The sequence below is a fragment of the Vitis vinifera genome, chromosome 11, assembly GCF_030704535.1.
Source record: "Vitis vinifera cultivar Pinot Noir 40024 chromosome 11, ASM3070453v1".
Classification (NCBI taxonomy): domain Eukaryota; kingdom Viridiplantae; phylum Streptophyta; class Magnoliopsida; order Vitales; family Vitaceae; genus Vitis; species Vitis vinifera.
In genome coordinates, this window is record NC_081815.1 from 522,394 (window position 1) to 540,038 (window position 17,645).

At 34.3% G+C, this 17,645-nt stretch overlaps 3 protein-coding genes across 4 annotated transcripts; 2 read left to right on the forward strand and 1 right to left on the reverse strand.

Annotated features, from left to right (window-relative positions):
- LOC100244050 (putative pectinesterase 63) lies at window positions 1-2,665 on the forward strand. 2 transcript variants are annotated; one of them, XM_010657786.3, is made up of 4 exons: window positions 1-663; window positions 1,617-1,823; window positions 1,917-2,152; window positions 2,277-2,665. In XM_010657786.3, the coding sequence occupies exons 1-4, from the start codon at window positions 121-123 to the stop codon at window positions 2,437-2,439; spliced, it is 1,149 nt and encodes a 382-aa protein (XP_010656088.1). In that variant the 5' UTR covers window positions 1-120; the 3' UTR covers window positions 2,440-2,665. The 2 variants fall into 2 exon arrangements, with proteins under 2 accessions (XP_010656088.1, XP_002277518.1); XM_002277482.4 differs by having other exon boundaries at window positions 1-654.
- Window positions 2,666-6,095: 3,430 nt separating this feature from the next.
- LOC100266455 (protein SMALL AUXIN UP-REGULATED RNA 10) lies at window positions 6,096-8,650 on the reverse strand. The gene is made up of 3 exons (XM_002275608.4): window positions 8,305-8,650; window positions 6,869-7,424; window positions 6,096-6,413 (listed from the first exon to the last, which is right to left on the reverse strand). Exons 2-3 carry the CDS (start codon window positions 7,335-7,337, stop codon window positions 6,385-6,387), a joined length of 498 nt encoding a protein of 165 aa, XP_002275644.1. The 5' UTR covers window positions 7,338-7,424; window positions 8,305-8,650; the 3' UTR covers window positions 6,096-6,384.
- A 1,893-nt stretch (window positions 8,651-10,543) lies between these two features.
- On the forward strand, window positions 10,544-16,268 carry LOC100261247 (uncharacterized). Its single transcript, XM_002275629.4, has 8 exons — window positions 10,544-10,877; window positions 12,970-13,049; window positions 13,890-13,957; window positions 14,782-14,897; window positions 15,191-15,297; window positions 15,638-15,687; window positions 15,805-15,887; window positions 15,972-16,268. Exons 2-8 carry the CDS (start codon window positions 12,992-12,994, stop codon window positions 16,084-16,086), a joined length of 597 nt encoding a protein of 198 aa, XP_002275665.1. The 5' UTR covers window positions 10,544-10,877; window positions 12,970-12,991; the 3' UTR covers window positions 16,087-16,268.
- The last annotated feature ends 1,377 nt before the right edge of the window (window positions 16,269-17,645 follow it).

The window sequence follows — 17,645 nt, forward strand, 5'->3', positions numbered from 1 at the left end:
CACAGGCCCATTACGAAAAACACGACCAACTTCAAGCATCTTCTATGTCTCGCTTTATAAATCATATGTTCAATTCCACCACCAAAATTTTCCGATTTGATTCGCGGGAACCAAACAGCAATGTGTATGCCTGAGAAAACGATGCATTTGGGCGCTGTGACGACGCTGCTGCTGGCGTCGCAGTTCATGATTTTCATCCCAGCCGTCGTCTCCGACAAAACCAAGCACATTCCCTCCGATACCTCCAAGCTAGACGCCTGGATCGCCACCAACATCCGGGAATACCGGCAGCGAATATGGGAGAGCAAAAAGGGCCTGCACTCATCTCTCGATCCTATACTCGTCGCCGCCGAGGCAGAAGTGAATGTGATCAAGGTCAGAAAAGATGGCACCGGCGATTTCAAGACGATCACCGACGCTCTCAACAGCATCCCCAAGGGCAACCTCAAGCGCACCGTCATATGGATCGGCGGCGGCGAGTACTGGGAGAAGATCACCATTGATCGGTCCAAGCCGTTCATCACTTTGTACGGATCGACGGCTGATATGCCGTCGATAACGTACGACGGAACGGCGTTCAAGTACGGAACAGTCGACAGCGCCACCGTGGCGGTTGAGTCGGACTACTTCATGGCCGTTAATATTGCATTTGTGGTGCGGACGGTACTCTTCCTATATTCGTTTACACTCTTCCTTCATGCCTAACTTGCTTGTTTTCAATTTGGACCATGTTTTTTTATTATTTATTTATTTATGTTTTAACAGAGTTCCAACTTCCAACAGTTACCATCAACTCCCATTTTTATTTTGAAGTTTGAACTAATCCATTATTTAATACTGTATCTTTGAATGGCCGACCAAGGATTTTGAGTCTTTACCATGCTTTGAAAATCTTTTTGAATATGAAAAATAATTTTTTGAGCCTGTTCAAGTGTTTTGAAATAGAAAATTTGCTTTGTATTTTAAATAATTGAAGAATGTTTGTAAAAATAGTTTTTTTATGATTGAAAGTAAAATAAAATATAAAAATGGTTTATTAATAAATATGAGAATATGAATATATTCGTGAAAATAAAAACTAGCCCTTATTTGTAATATTTTCATTTTTATTTTTATTTTACTAATCTTGATGGATTTGGGTGGGTTTGTACTGCAAAAATAAGAATGAAAATAGGAAGAGAATAAATACTAGAAAAAAAAATCAAAATGAAGATTTGATTTTTGTATTAATGAATGTTTTATTTATATTTCATTTCTAAAAAATAATCCAAACATATTAACAAATATCAATAGAATTGATTTTTTATTCCTAAGCGATCCAAACATCTATGACAGTGATTTCAACGTGATAGTTCCTTTCTTACTATGATCAGCAAAAATTCATTTTGCACTAATTTCATCCATCCACAACTGAAAAGGAGAAAAACAAAAGGAGGCAAAAAAGAAAAAGAAGAAGAAAGTTTTGACAAATAGATTCTAATAGGGACTGCACCATGATTGAGGGAGGAGGAGAGTTGAGGGTATAGGTGTGTGAAAATCAATTAATACTCTTGTGATATTAATTTCAGCTTTGAGGTGCTGACGATAATAATTTGTTTGATGTTATGGGCTATCAGAATTCAGCTCCTATGCCAGACGGAAAAAGGGTGGGAGCTCAGGCAGTGGCCATGAGGATCTCCGGCGACAAAGCAGCATTCCACAACTGCATGTTCATAGGGTTTCAAGACACCCTTTGTGACGACAGGGGCAGACATTTCTTCAAGGACTGCCAAATCCAGGGCACCGTTGATTTCATCTTTGGGGACGGCAAATCACTCTACTTGGTACAATACCCTAAATCTACACACTACTAATCTCCATTATCAACATGATTTCAGGTGGTATTAGGACTGATTACATCTGGGATTTCAACGCAGAACACAATGATACAATCAGTTGCAAAGGGCGTGGGCGTGATCACAGCTCAGGCAAGGGAAAACGTGGCTGATACCAGCGGATTCGCCTTCGTCCACTGCAACATATCCGGCAGCGGAGACACTTATCTCGGCCGAGCATGGAGGTTGAGGCCCAGAGTGGTGTTTGCTTACACCTACATGGGCACTCTCATCAACGGCGAAGGTTGGTCGGATAACTTGCATGCTGATCGTGACAAGTAAGAACCCACTTCTTTCCATCTAGTATATTCAACATTCTCAGAAAAGTTATTCACAAATGTGATAGTATTACATGGGGAAAAAGCAATTGTTTTAATCTGATGGCGATGATTCAATTTGTAGGACTGTATACTATGGGGAGTACATGTGCGAAGGACCAGGAGCAACCCCGTCTGGCCGAGTTAAATTTGCGAAGTTACTGACTGGTGAAGAAGCAAAGCCCTTCTTGAGCATGACCTACATCAATGGCAACAAGTGGCTTCTGCCACCTCCCAATTATGTGTAGATTGTGTCGCCAAAAACATGTTTTTTTTGCATATTAGTATCTAGTGTATTATAATAGGTTTCAGCATGCTAAAAGCCTAAATCTCGCTTGTTTTTTGGAATAGGCTTACAAGGTATCTTTGTTCATGATTTCGTGACTAGCCTGACAGAAGTTATATTACATTGTTCATGGTGCCTCTGAATAGAATTAAGTTGGAAATGAAAAATTATCTACAATTCTGTAACAAGTACGAATGAAAGCTAATGGGTAATTGATCTATACAATGTATGACAAGTTGGTTTAAGTTAAAACTATAACATCTTACTATTATTATACGGGCTGCACGTGGATTCAATGAAATTAAGGAGTTCAACCTTTTTAATATTTGAAAGAAAAGAGGTTGATCGACCTCCTTTCTTCTCTTATAATCTTTTTGCATAGAGTCTGTCTTCTCTAGCCTGTAAATTAAGATGGAAAATACTATAACATATGGCCATTATTATTTTACTAATGAACTGACTATCAATATGACAGAATCATGCCTTCCAAATCCCATAATAGCCCCCAAGCACAATTTCCCTCTAGGAGGAAGTTTAAGTTTGTTTGATAATGCTTTTAATAAATAATTTAAGATGAGAAGCATTTTCAAAATACTTTTAAAAAATTGAATAATTACCAATAATGTTTATTTATTTATTTTATAACTACTCGATAAATAATTTAAAAAAAAATATTTGATGAGAAAGCACTTTCACTGAAAGTGCATAAAAAACACCCTCCGCTGGTAAGTGCAACCTTATAAGAGTCAGACATGGATCCAACGCAAACGTCTAGGAGACCCTTTGAGAGAGAGAAAAAAAAAAACAAAAAAAAAACGAGGCATTAATGATGGTTTAAAAGCTAAAAGGCCATGCATTGTCTTCAGTTTCCCTTTTGTCTCTTTCTTGGAAACGACGTGGATTTTTGGGGTTAGATTGGGAGTTTAAGACCAAAATAATTTATTTGTAAAAAAAAAATGATGTATCCATTTTAAAATATTTGTCAAAGTAGTCTTCTTTATCCATGTAAACATCCACATGGATTTTAAATGTAAAAAACCATTGTTGGTGACTGTAATTTTAAAACTTACAGAAATTTCCTTAAAACCACATTTATAAACTGTGATTTTACAATTTCTCTTAGAATTACAGATACTAACTGTAGTTTTAAAAGAAGTATCCTTAAAACCACAGTTACAAACTATGGTTTTACAATTTCCCTTAAAATCACAGTTAGTAACTGTGATTTTACAATTATTTTCAATTCGTATCTATTTTAATGGTGTTGTAATTTTAATATTATTTTTAAAATATTTTTTTATCAAAATTACAATTATGTTGTAATTTTCACAAATATTTTTAAGGGGAACTCATGTGTAAAAAAGTATGGGATTTTAAAACTTCGCTTTTCACAAATTTTTTCGTTACGACTGTTTTAAATATATATATATATATATATATATATATATATATATATATATATATATATATATATATATTATCTTTATTTTTCATATTTTCTTTGAAAATTTGAGAAAATAATTTGGTTTACATGCATTCTCATAAAAATTTATATATTTATGGTAAATAAAATATTTATTTGTTTTACAAATATTTTCACATATGAACTAAAGAAAATTATTTATTCATATTATTTTAAAATTTTAAAATAACTAAAGAAATTGTTTATATTATTTTAAAATTTTATATTTTCATATGAAAATTAATGCCAATGATTATGATTTTAGGTTATTTATTATTAAGTATGATTTGAATGTGAGATATCCGGGTGGAATGTCGGCGGAGAAGAATTCCGGATGTGAGATGCCCGGGTGGAATGTTGGCGGAGAAGAATTCCAGATGTGAGATACCCAGGTGGAATGTCGGCGGAGAAGAATTCCGGATGTGAGACATTCGGATAAGATAGAACGTTGGCCGAACAGAATTCCGGATGTGAGACATCAGGGTGGAATGAGTGAGATTTCCATCCGAGTGGAATGAGCTATGTCCGACACAATATACACATAATTTTTAATTTTTTATTAAAAAAAGGAAAATAAACAAGTGGATTATGATTAATTTTTTATTTTTTATTTAAAAAAGGAAAACAAACAAGTGGATTCTTAATTTTTTATTAAAAAAAGGAAAATAAACAAATGGATTATGATTAATTTTTTATTTTTTATTTAAAAAAGGAAAACAAATAAGTGGATTTTTAATTTTTTTATTAAAAAAAGGAAAATAAACAAGTGGATTTTTAATTTATTTTTTATTTTTTATTTAAAAAAGGAAAACAAACAAATGGATTTTTAATTTTTTTATTAAAAAAAGGAAAATAAACAAGTGAATTTTTAATTTTTTATTCAAAAAAGGAAAATAAACTAGTGGATTTTTAATTTTTTTATTAAAAAAGGAAAATAAACAAGTTAGTTAGAAAGCTAAGGAAAATGAGGGAAAAAAAAAACTTACCTAGTAGATGCTATTGGTGGGAGCCGTTGATGGTGGGAGCCCGACGGTGAGGAGAGATGGTGGGAGCCCCAGAGAAGAGAAAATAATAATTAGAGTTTTTGTTGAATGATTTCGAATGAAAAAATTGAGTCTTCAGAGTAGTGGATTGCTAACGTGGATTCAAAAGACTATTTTGACAAATAGTTTGAAAGTTGTATTAATTTGATTTTTTTTTTTTTTTTTAATAAACATTACTTTGGCTGCAAACTCTTAGATTGGGATTCGCAGCCGCCTCAGGTAAGAGAAGCTCTCATTCTCAACCATCCAACTCATATACTACGTATTGTCAATGTCCACAAACTTAAAACTCTCAACGTCTTATCCTCACCTCATCTCTCTCTCTCCTTCAATTCAACCGTTTGAAAAGACAAAGCTTTCACGTACCCTGTACCAATTGACCAGGAATCTGTTGATTTTTTATTCAAATTCTATGTGAACGTTAGGTGACTACTGACAACCATCAGCCACATGCCATATTTTTGTTGCATTGAAGGCGGTGATATATTAATAGTAAGTTGATTGTTAATATGGTGACCAAAACTAAAAAATAAAAAATAAAAAATAAAAATTGTTATAATTTTTGCTGTGACCCACATGTAGTCTCCATAAATAATCTATCATTAGTTCATAATATAATCTTTTCCTCAAGATTTTCTTGATCAGAGAATCATGTCTGCGGTGACGATCTGGGAATCATGCATGTGCGAGAGATATTTGCATATACCATCACCCAATCATGTTTCAGCCCAGAAATTCATATATTAAGGCTTTCTTAGCTAGCATAGCTCGCTAATGAGATTCGAAAATGAATGAAAATAATTAACAAACTTTTCCCTAATCTTAGCCAGTGCACCATAACTATAAACATTCTAAGAGGTTTTGGTCGAAGGCGCATATGATGAGATGATGCATGAAACTAGAACGAACCACATGACTTCACTTCATCTCAAAACGCTATCAATTTGAAGGCAAGCTTCGGTTATTTAAGATTGAAAAAGAGTATTAGTAAAGCTGCAACATCCTCAAATGATGGATGCCATATACCAACACAAAATAACAGAACACTTGCAGAACGTTATGAGGTGAAAACACATGTTAATAGACCCATCAATCAGAATCCCGACACAGAGGTTTTGAAATGTTAATGTGAAATAATCTGTGAATAATAAGTTTGCTCTGAATTCAATCAAACATTAGTTACAGCTCACATCCCAATAGAGATGAGAAGGGGCTAGCAATTACCCCTTCCCATCCTTAGTTACCCAATACAATTGAAATAAAGAACTAACCAAAAATTCCTATTGTTTGTCACTTTACCAGAGGAGAAGTTTGCACATCATATATTCATACGAGGAGGCCTTGCTTTACACCCGAAAAAGAATTAGCTCCAAAATTTGAACCATTGAAAACCCCACTGCACTTACTCTTCCAAGGTTAATGATCTTCCAGCTGCAAAATCACCAGGAGAAGTGGAGTTCAGTAAAGCAAATACAATAATGAAGAGGATTCTCCTGCATCTCATTCCAGTAATGGCAGATACATGTGACAGATAACAAATTAAGGGCATATTTTGAAGCAATTTCAGATTGGATTATTTTATTGTTTGTACTATTCATTCATTGCACTGCTTCAGACGTTTTTCTAAAGGAAAATATAATTTAAGCCAAACACTGGTTTTCAGAATACAAGATTACCCTTAAACTCCTGCCTCCCACCCTCAAACCGAGAAGGCAGTTTAGACGACTGAACCCTCTTTCTGAAATAGCCCTCTATAACCTTCTCCAAAGACAATAATTTTTTACCAAGAATTCCTATTAGTAAGCCATTCAATGGAACTGGCTTCTAGACAGACCCCTCAAAATCATAAAATTTATTGGAGGAAAAAAAGAAAAGAAAAAACTTACATGTATTGTTTTCATCAGGTTGAGCCTCAGGATGGCTCTCCATGCACTTCATCAGGTACTTGAAGGTCTCAATCTCGCATGGGATTGTGAGCCCACCACTGTGATCAAATCCAAACTCCTCTTCCACCTTTTCCAACAGCACCTTGAACAGCGGGTGGGTAAGATAGCTGGTGGGAATGATGAACCTCCGAAGCTCTGACCCTACATAAACCGCCAAATACCCTTTGGGGACATCAGGTGGTGGTTCAGGGCTGTGGCAACCATCCTCATCTGAATCTGAGATAACATTTGAGTTCCTCAACCTCATATTAATTGCTGGTGAAATGCCCCCGGGCGTTTGATTGGGGTGGACACTATTATTTCCTTTTGGGCTGAGAGTGACTGATTGCCACTTCTGAAGGAATTCCTTCAACCGAACAATCTGCCTGATTCCGGTCACCTTGTTACTCCCATTGTCCTCCATTGCCATATGCTTAGCAAAATAGTGATGAGAATTCCAGGGTCGAATTCAGAGCTTTTGATTCCAAGCAAATATGTCTCATCAGATCTTCTTCCACTATATGCAAGTAGAAAAAAAATTAGAATCTACAAGTACGAAAGAAAAGAATCAAGAGACAGCATCACGAACAAGACAATTTTCAGATTTATGATGTTGTAAGGTGTTCCGCCTTTCAGCACATGAAATCCACAGATTCCAACCAGAAGGTGCCGCAATTCCACCTCTTATAGCACAACAGATATGTATCTTGATGCGTGAGATTGGAAAATTCAATTCTTCCCTGTTATTTACAATTGAAAATATCACATTAGGAGAACCAAAGCTACCGGTGAAATATTCGAACAGAGTACGAAAATTCTCTTTCAAAGGTATGTTAAACAGGCTTATTTTCCCCCTTTTTTTCACCTTTCTTAAATTCCTTACAATTAACTTCGAATAACCTGAACTAACTTCTCTTTTGTAAGCTATTTCAGCTGAACTTCCAAATCTACAACCAACTCTTTTCGCCGACCAAAACTCTCATTCAAATCTTGTCTGAATTCGGACTAAAACAACCAGGAAATTTCAAATTTCTCTTTCAAAGCAATCTATTAAGTGATTAAGAATCGGTTAACTATCGAATTGTTTTGCATTGAGATCTCTAACAAAAATATTATTCCTTTTGCCCTAACATGGAGCTCCACACACCGATAACAGAATACGAGCCCTGTAGATCCCTCCAAGTTAGCAAACATGGGTACAATTGTACAAAACACAACAAAAACACACACACACACAAAAGGTCAAACCAAATCATTAGGAAAAAAAAAGAGTTAGAAAATCTGGATGCGAATTCCACACCGAGCAGAACAATCACACGAGTATGAAGATTCCAAATCAATCCAAAAAACTGAAAAACTAGCAAGAAAAAATTGTAGATATAGAGAGAGTTGGAAACCTTATTGGAGGGAAGAGGAGACGTCAGATGAGAAGCGGAAGACCACAAGCCATTTGGAGCTTCGGAGGTGATGGAAGAGGGAGCTCTAGGGAGAGATTCACTAATTCCTTAATCGAAAAAAAAAGAAGATAAATGACCCAAAGCCTTACTCCATATTTGATTTATACCTCCATTGAATACGCAGTGAATTTCTCTCTTTCCCACTCCACAAGGCCCGACAGTTTCGGATTCCTTCTGGTTCCGACCAACCAAACAGCCGTTGAATGTAACAGAAATTATAATCACCAAAAAAAAAAAAAAATGCAAATTTTTGAAGAGAGAGATCTGTGGAAGAAGTCATACAAAATAGCCGCCGATAGGTTAGAGGCCGCACATGTCAGAAAAAGATTCGGTAGGCCCCGCTTTTCATTACACATTATAAACGAGGAAGACATTTTTGGATCATTTTCTAAATTCCTTAATAAAAGAAAATTATCCTGAATATATATTATATTTAAGAAAAAAAAACATTTTCTCAAACTCAAAATTTTAATCGTAAACATTTATATTAAAAAGGTTTTGTTTTTTAAATAATGTTTCAAGTATTTTCATATAATTCTTAAAAAATATGAAGAAAATTTGAAAATTTTTGCATTCTAAATAAACAAGTATAATAATTTTATGAAAGAATAAGGAAAAACTGTTTTTTGATAATATTTTAATCCTAAAAATGACTTAAATTTGTTTTTAAAACCTATTCTTGAAACCATTTTTAGAGTGATTTTTTTGAAAAACCATATTACATAAATAGTTAATTTTTTTAAACCTATGTATTTTTTGCTTCATTTCCAAATTAATCTTTTTAAAAAATTTAGGATTTGTTTAGTAACTGTTTTTGAAAATAATTATGAAAAACAAGTTTTGAAAATTGATATATAATGTTTTTATAGAATAAAAGTATGTTTGAATTTAACATGTTTTTAATATTTTTAAAATAATTTTTATATCTAGTATTTTATTTTTAATCATTCTATATTGTATAATTTTTTAAAAATAACTTTTAAAAAACACATGAAAACAATAGAAAACATCTAAAAGTAATTATTTGAAAATATTTTGTTTTATATTTTTAAGAACTAAAATAGAAAATAATTTATGTTTGTCAAACTTATTTTTCTGATTTTTTTTTTATTTTGAAATATAGAAATTTGTTATTGAAAATAGTTGCCAAATAGGCCCTTATTATCTTTTTTTTTTTTTCTTTTTTGGTATTTAAGTAAATATATTTATAGTTTTTATAAGCTTAATAATTATGTATGAGAAATCATAGAAATTCTTTAGGCACGTAGATAAAATAAATTCCATTTAAAATAATAATAATTCATCCTTCTAATTAATATAATTTTTTCCTTTTTCATTTTTAAAGAAGTGTATGAGGTCATATTTAAGTTGAAAAATCACTTATAAACTTTATTTTCATTACTAAAATACTTAAATACTTTCCTTATTATGGATGTTGGTTAGCTTCTTGAAGATTATTAATCTTTTTTTTTTATTTATAGTGAATAATATTTTCACTAAAAGACCCCAATTATTAGTTAGGAATATAATGGAAAAAAATAATTAATCAAATTATGGAAAAAAAATTGATTCAACTCAATTAAAAGCGCGTTTGGGAGTGATTCTAGAAAACGCTTTTAACATTTTTAATAATTGAATGATAAAAATTTTCAAGTATTATAAATATTAAAAACGTTTCCCAAAATCACTAACAAACGAATTTTAAAAGTTATTTTCACAATACTTTAAAATTTTGAAAAAGAGAAATTGATCAGCTTTTGTTATTTTCAAAACTACTTGTAACTTTTATAATCTCAAAATTTGTTTATAATGGTTTTAATTTAAAGTATGTTTAGTAGTAATTCTAGAAAATATTTTTGATCTCTTTAATACTTTAATGTTAAAAATTTTAAAGTGTTAAAAATGTTGAAAACGTTTTCTAAAATCATTATGAAACAAGCTCTTAATTTAATAAATGTTCCAATTAAAAAAGAAAATTATAAAATCCTTTGTTTGTAAAATTGAATTGAGAAAATGATGCAACGCTCTCCGTGTCCAATCTTGTTGCTTTCTCAGTCACGGTATTCTTGGGCCTATAAGGAGGGAATTGGGCTGATACGCGGGATGTACGAGGCCGGGCCGGGTTGGCTTGGGCAAAGGAAGTTGTAAAGGCCCTGCTTGGAAGAAGTTTGGATACTCAGCAGGATTTTATGTAGTCTATGGAAAACCCAAAATGCCCCTGTTCTCCTCCAAAATTGCTTCTCCGTATCGTATTCGTTTCCCACCCGTCTTCATATTCATTTTCAGGAAACCCTAATTTTCTGAAAATTCAAAATCCAAAGAACTGATTGTCTCTCTACGTTAGGTATTCTCGGAGTCTAATCAAGCTTTAGCTCCTTCCTCTTCAATCTTAAACCCTAATTTTTATTTATTTATTTATTTTTTCACACGCTCTCCGTCCGGCCCCGCGTTATCCCGAGAGCGAGAAAAGCCAAGGCGAAGGAGTGACTCAAATTTTCTGGCATCAAAGCAAGGTCGGTTGATTTGGATCTCTCCGTTTTTTTTGCTACCACTGTCCTTCTGGTTTAATTGGTTTTTCATTTCCCACCCATGTTGTCAAATTTGACATGGGGACATGTAATTACCAAATAGAAGCTCTGAAATAAAATTCAAAGGGTCTTAGGGGATGGTTGGATTGTTGGGTTTCTAATGGGCCAACAAGTGTAAGATAGAGAGTTGGGAGAGATTGTCGAGCTTAATTCGCGAATCTGATTAGTGTCATTTTCTCTCCAATGAAAGATACTGTGTAAAAGGAATTGATGGTTGCAGATTCTTTATTTGATTATTAATGGAAATGTATTGTCTTTACGCTTTTTGTTTCCTTTGATCTCTTCGGTAGCATTTGCAGTGTCGCTCAGAATTATTTCTCACATAGGTTAGCAATTCTATAAGAAATGCTGATAGGGGTTCGACTAAGCTGTTTTAGATGTTTTGTAGCATTTACTACATTTCAAGTGGAAGTCCAACACCTCAAAACATTTTTGAATAATTTCAACTTTCCATTAGAACAAGTTTTAGAATCATCATTCCATTAATATTAAAGTGAATATGTAATACGAGTTTCTATGGTTAGTATAAACCCTCTAGTAAATTTGTAAAAAGGCATTTTATATTCTAATTGCATAGGTGAACATGTTAATAGTAAGCCATAGTGTACTGGGACTGCATGGATTGTGCCCCCTTTTTTGGCAGGCACTCTTTAACATACAATTTCTATTTGCCTATGAAAAAAAAAAAAGTGAATGGTAAGCATTTTATTTGAGCCTGATTTCTTCTCCAAGCTTTGTTTATGTAGTTCTTTTGCTCATTAGCAATGACACATTCTCCTCAATATGGCCCATCTTGGGCTGTGTCCCTGCACTTGTGATTAATGAATTTGTGGATCTTCTTCTTCTTCTACCTTTTTTAATGATGGGTGATATGCTAATATGTTTTGTGTCTTTTGTCTTTTTGTTAGGTGTTTTTTTTTTTTTGGTTAATGTATCAAAAGAGCATGAGACCTCTGTAGGCAAGAACTAAGCAACATGTTGATCATTGGGGTTTTGAGTTTTGAGTGGGGTTGTAGAGTACTTCAGAGAGATGCTTGATGCCTGAAATCCAAATTTTAAGTATTTGAGGACTTGAACAAGCAAACTCGGCATTCAAAATTAGTCTTAAATCTTCAGTTGGGATGTAACCTACAACATAATTATAAGAGTGAATCTAATCATTGCTTAAAGAGATAAAAATGCTTCTTTTCTTTCTTTCTTTTTTATTTTTTTTATTTTTATTAAAAAAAAAATGATCTTAGAGATTTCTTTTACTATGTGTTAATACTTTTAAAAAATTGGGATCTCTATCTTGGCGCTCCTTCAAAAGTATCTCACTTCTATCCAATTGAAAGAAAACTATAAAGCCGTTAGCATATTTTGCATTAAAGTGCTTTCGCATGCTATCAAACACCTTGTAAAACTCCTCTAGTGATCTAAAAGGTTTTTTTTTTTTTATAGTCAAACAGTATGCCTAGTGAGACCTAAGTTAGAGTTGTAAGGGATAGTCTAGAAAATTGCAATAAGAGGCATGGAAAATCGTTTGCAAATATGTTTAAATCCAGACCATTTGAAGATTGAATGAAAACTTAAGTAGCTCCTCCCAATCCTCTTGCTATTAAGTGGTTTAGAACAAGCATGAAACGTAGACGATTAGCAAACTAAGGCAAAGTTTAGAGAGCTCCTCAATAGTCCTTTCTGACTGCCTCTCATCATACTTCTCTCAGTACTGCCCCTCTTGACATGCTCCACTTAGTTGCCTTACTCTCCTTTCAAGCTGTGAATTCTGATGCATATTCATCTCACTACTGAGTTGAATCATCAATTTTGATGTATACCTCAACATTGATTGCCTATGGCTAAGGCTCTGTAAAGGTGAATTTGTGAATCTGAAATTTTCTGCACCTTCAAAGATGGATTGGTGGGATATGCCTGAGGCTTTAATAATATCCCGCAAAGAATACCCTTTATTTGAGTCAAACTGTGGAAGCAATATTTTCCATTGATGTAACATTTGTTTATTTATTTTTTGAATCAGGTTTTAGTGAGCTGAAGCAATTATGTTCGCTTCTAGACTTTCACGAGTTGGAGCTTGGACGGTCAAAGAGCTCTGTAAAGGTGTGCCTCTGTTTAAAGCTTATCTCGCAGTTGATTTTATGTTTACATTTCATTGTTCTTATTATGTGGATTTCACCAAGAAGTAGCTGGTTTAGTGAAATATTTTCAACCACCAAGCTCTTCCTTATCCTTTGCTGTTATGTTTCCTTATTTGAGTTTCAACACACTTAGTCAAATATGGTTATTACTTATTTTGTTGCTTTTTAAGAACCATATTTCGCAGTGATTTATTATCCTCGCTTGGAAAATATGGTTAAAGAATCAATAAACACCGTCTTAGGATTTCTAAATGCATGGCCTTGCTGAAAATACATCATTCATCTGAGGAAGTTGTGAACCATTAATTCTCTGACTGAAAGAAGCAGCTAATCCCAAATATCAATCATAGTAGCATAGAACCACAGAGACACACACTAATACGTGATATCCAACACAGACAGATAGAGACGCACACTACGGCAATACTCAATCTTCATTCGTGTGAACCTGCCACTTGCCTGGTTGCCTTAGGTGCCCTCCTTGGAGAGGTGACTGTTAAGCTCTTTCACCAAGCACACAGAGTTCCAATTGGCAACAGAAAAGCAGCTACAGCAAGCTTGCTTTGTTGGAAATAGGTGCTTAGGTTACATTCTCCATGATGCTTCTTTTGCTGTTTCAAATAACTTGAATTACTTTTGGTTGGTGCTGCTTAAAAAACTTAGGTCACATGAATGGCTATTCAAGGATAATTTCACTTTGCTCCATGTTTTCCTTTTGCTAGGGTTCACTTCTTGTATGGTATGGGCAACATGACTTCTGATGATTCTTAAACCCCAGATGGTTCTTTTTTTTTTTTTCCAGGAAAATATAAATCTGCTGCAAGAATGGGACATTTGTATAGACCATACGGTCATTATTTACAACCTCTGGTTAGTGCTCTTTCTTCTAATTGCAAGGAATAATTCTTAATTTTTTGCATTCTTTCTTGCTTTATGGCAATGTTTTTTTTCTATATGCAGTAAAGTCCTATATGATCATGCTTTAGAAAAGCTATATGGTGGTGCGTCAAAGTTTTCAAAGAATATAAATCCAGACAAGCATCAAGATTTCTATTTTCTAGGGCTTACCTAGGTGTGAACTCAACTACAATGAAAGTCTTGTTGGAAGGCTGAAACCTGTGGATGGTCACTTCACCTGATTAACCTAAACTTGCTATTGCCAATATTGGACATCTTGGATCTTATAGTCCATAAGAGGTTGTACAATTTTTTTTAAAAAAAAGGGAAGTAGCACACCAGATGCAGCAATTAAACTCTTGGTTGAAAAAAAGAAAGAAGAAACTGTCTGTTAATAGGATTTTTATGAAACTTTGTGGTTGTAGATATAGGAATTTTTTGTATGGAAAGTAGTTGTCATCATGCCTCTTGATTCTGATCCAAGTTTCTTATGATTCTAAACATCTATAGATCTCTTTTCTGCTGTCAAACTGGCTCTGAGTTACTATATAGGTTTGAGTTATAATTTATATTAATGAAGGCGGGTGGATACAATCCATGATAATAAAAAATTCCAGGTAACTCGTCATAAACTTTGAATTGCATGGGGTACTCTTGAATTGTGCCAATATCTTTTCCTTTGTCAAGTTTCTCCATGTGCGTTTGCGTAGTTCTTATACCCCAAGTTAGAATCATCTTTTCTTTATCCACTATATGCATATTCCTAGATTTATGTTTTCCTTGCTCTTTTGGAACAGTTCAAACCACAATCGGGGACCAAGATTTTCCAAGATACCATTTTTCAGAGGCACAATACTTTTTCCACCACAGCTGCTGACAACCATTCTGGGGAGGAGAATGAAGAGGAAGAAACGTAAGCTCTGTGGCTTCACATTGCATTCATGCTTATTGCATGAGCTTATACATCACAAAACAATAGAATTGTGCCTAGTGATCCTGAAAAAGGACAATTAAGTGGGATGTTCCAGAATTGGAATTGCACTGCCAACCATTGAGAATATTCATGTTCTTATATTATATGGTCATTTGCTTATAAGAACAACTTGCAATCTTAGTTACACATCATGGTTCTACATTTCCTCTTAACTCATTTCTGCATGTAGATTACCCTGGTGTTTCTTCTCATTCATATATTTAATTGTGCAGGATATCTGTGTCATTTGTTGATAAGGATGGAGAGGAACATCACATTAGGGTCCCCATTGGAATGTCTATGTTAGAAGCTGCTCATGAAAATGATATAGAACTTGAAGGTGTGTATTTTGATGCATTTTTTATCGTATCTTGCACATTTTCCTTGACCTCATTTTGTTTTTTTTATAATTATTATTCTTAGCATGATGCACAGCATTTCTGAAATCCATGTTGTGAAATTTGGATACTTTCATCACATGGTTGTTCTCATAAATAGATGCATGTTTGCAACTAGCATAGACGACTTCTTCCAAAAGATGCATATTTGCAATTGTAGTTGTTTTTAATCATAAGATGTGGCCTTTTCTTCTCATGGCACAGCTTTATGCGTCTGTCTGATTCAGTAGCAGTAAATAAATTGATTACTCATGTACTGATCTGATTTTAATGGGATATCAGGAGCATGTGAAGGTTCACTTGCCTGTTCCACATGTCATGTGATTGTGATGGTACGTTATTGTCAAGTTATGTATTAAATGAATGTTCTTCTGGATGTGGATTTCTTGTTCTTCCAGGAGATCATTGAACTGAAGTATGTGGAGCCTAACTGTTGAGTCTCGGTGTAGGACATGGAATACTACAATAAATTGGAAGACCCAACTGATGAGGAAAATGACATGTTGGATCTGGCTTTTGGGCTTACAGAAACGTGGGTCTTTGTTACCATGAACCTGAAACGAATTCTTACTCAATATTCAAAACTAAATGGAGTTCTATTTTTGGGGCTTTGCAGGTCGCGTCTGGGTTGTCAAGTGATTGCATCACCTGAACTCGATGGAATGCGCTTAGCTCTTCCTGCTGCCACTCGCAACTTTGCAGTTGACGGATTTATTCCAAAACCACACTAACACAACAACACCATCAAAGTGTTCTCCGAGTTTAAAGGATGCTTTCATCCCAGTTTTGTAGCAGTCCTGTATTTTAACGGATGTAAGGGTATCTGCTCCTAGTCATTTATTTTTTGCATAATGATTATTGCTCCACATGTAGTTGAATAATCCAGGAATGACATCCACTTTGCAGATCAAAATTCATATTGCTTTGTTACTCATGTTTCTTATTCCGTTTCATCCTGTAATTTCCTGGTTATATGGAGACCAACATTGTCTTTTTCTTTGTACCCACCAACTTCATGTCTGTTGGCCTTCTCATATCTAGAAGTTTTGTCTGGACTCTGGATAAGTTACCTTGGATTAAGGTAAGAAAAAGGTGGTGTTTAAACTCTTAAGAACAGTTGAGCTAGGTGAGCTGAAAGGTCATATAGCGTCCAGTCGATGGTTGGTAGAGCAGGAACAAAACGAGTGGAAATTTCAGGATTGCTTCGCTCTCTGGGAATTGGGGATTAAAAACAAGGGAAGAAATGTTGAGGTAAGAAGCGACTAGAAATAGCAGGTTTGACAACTGCCAGTTTTAATTTTGCTTGGTTGAGAAGAATCAACCGAACACCTGGCTTGGCTCTTGTGTTAGATTGTGTCTTGTCTCATTAGATAAAGTTGCTTGGATTATGCGTGACCCTGGGTGTGGGACTATCACCCATCAATCAAATGAGGGTCGATTCTAGAGAACAAAATCCCTCTTCATGATGCCATGGTTGATGTGCAGGTTCCACCTACATGACCATAATCTTGCTTAAGAAATCAATGCCCACACAGTACAGCTTGAGTACAGTGTTCAGTACATCCGCAATTGTACTCCCTATAAGCCATAGGCCTGGAATTTGGGCCTAAAATGGCCCTTTCAAACTAAATGTAGGTTGCGTAGGTTATGGACACCTTGTAAGACTAACGGTGGAAGTAACTATTTTTTATTTTTTACTTTTTAAATTAGTTTGAAACTGGGTTTTCAATTGTACTTCCCGTTCCCTTTTGCTTCCTCAATTCAAGAGAAAAAGGGTTAGGATGGAAAATGCTAGAAGATTGAAAATGAGTGTCATACCAAACTCTAAATTTAAATTAAAAGTATAGAAAAAAATGTAAATCGAAAATTGATAAAAAAAAAAATCAATAGGAATAGGAATGACCCTGAACCAGAAATGAAGAAAGAAAACAAAAAAAGGATGTAAGAAGTGGCAAAGCGATGCACGTCTAGGAATCAAAATCTCAGTCTGTTTGAAATTAGCGCTGGCCTGCATTATGTAAAAGACAAGAACTCGTCGGCTGTGGCTTTCAGGAATCATAAGAAGTCTTTGGGAGTTGGTAACTTCTATTTTATGCCACGTAGAAGATAGAACCCATGTCCACCCACAAAATTAAACTCTTTTATTACTCTCTCTCTACCCATTATTCTTTTGAACATGATTAAATCATTCATTCTTAGTCTTGATTGAGATATAAATTTTATTAAATCATTGATTCCTACTCTTGATTGAGATATATATTAACACATGATCATGGGAAGTTTTTTTTCT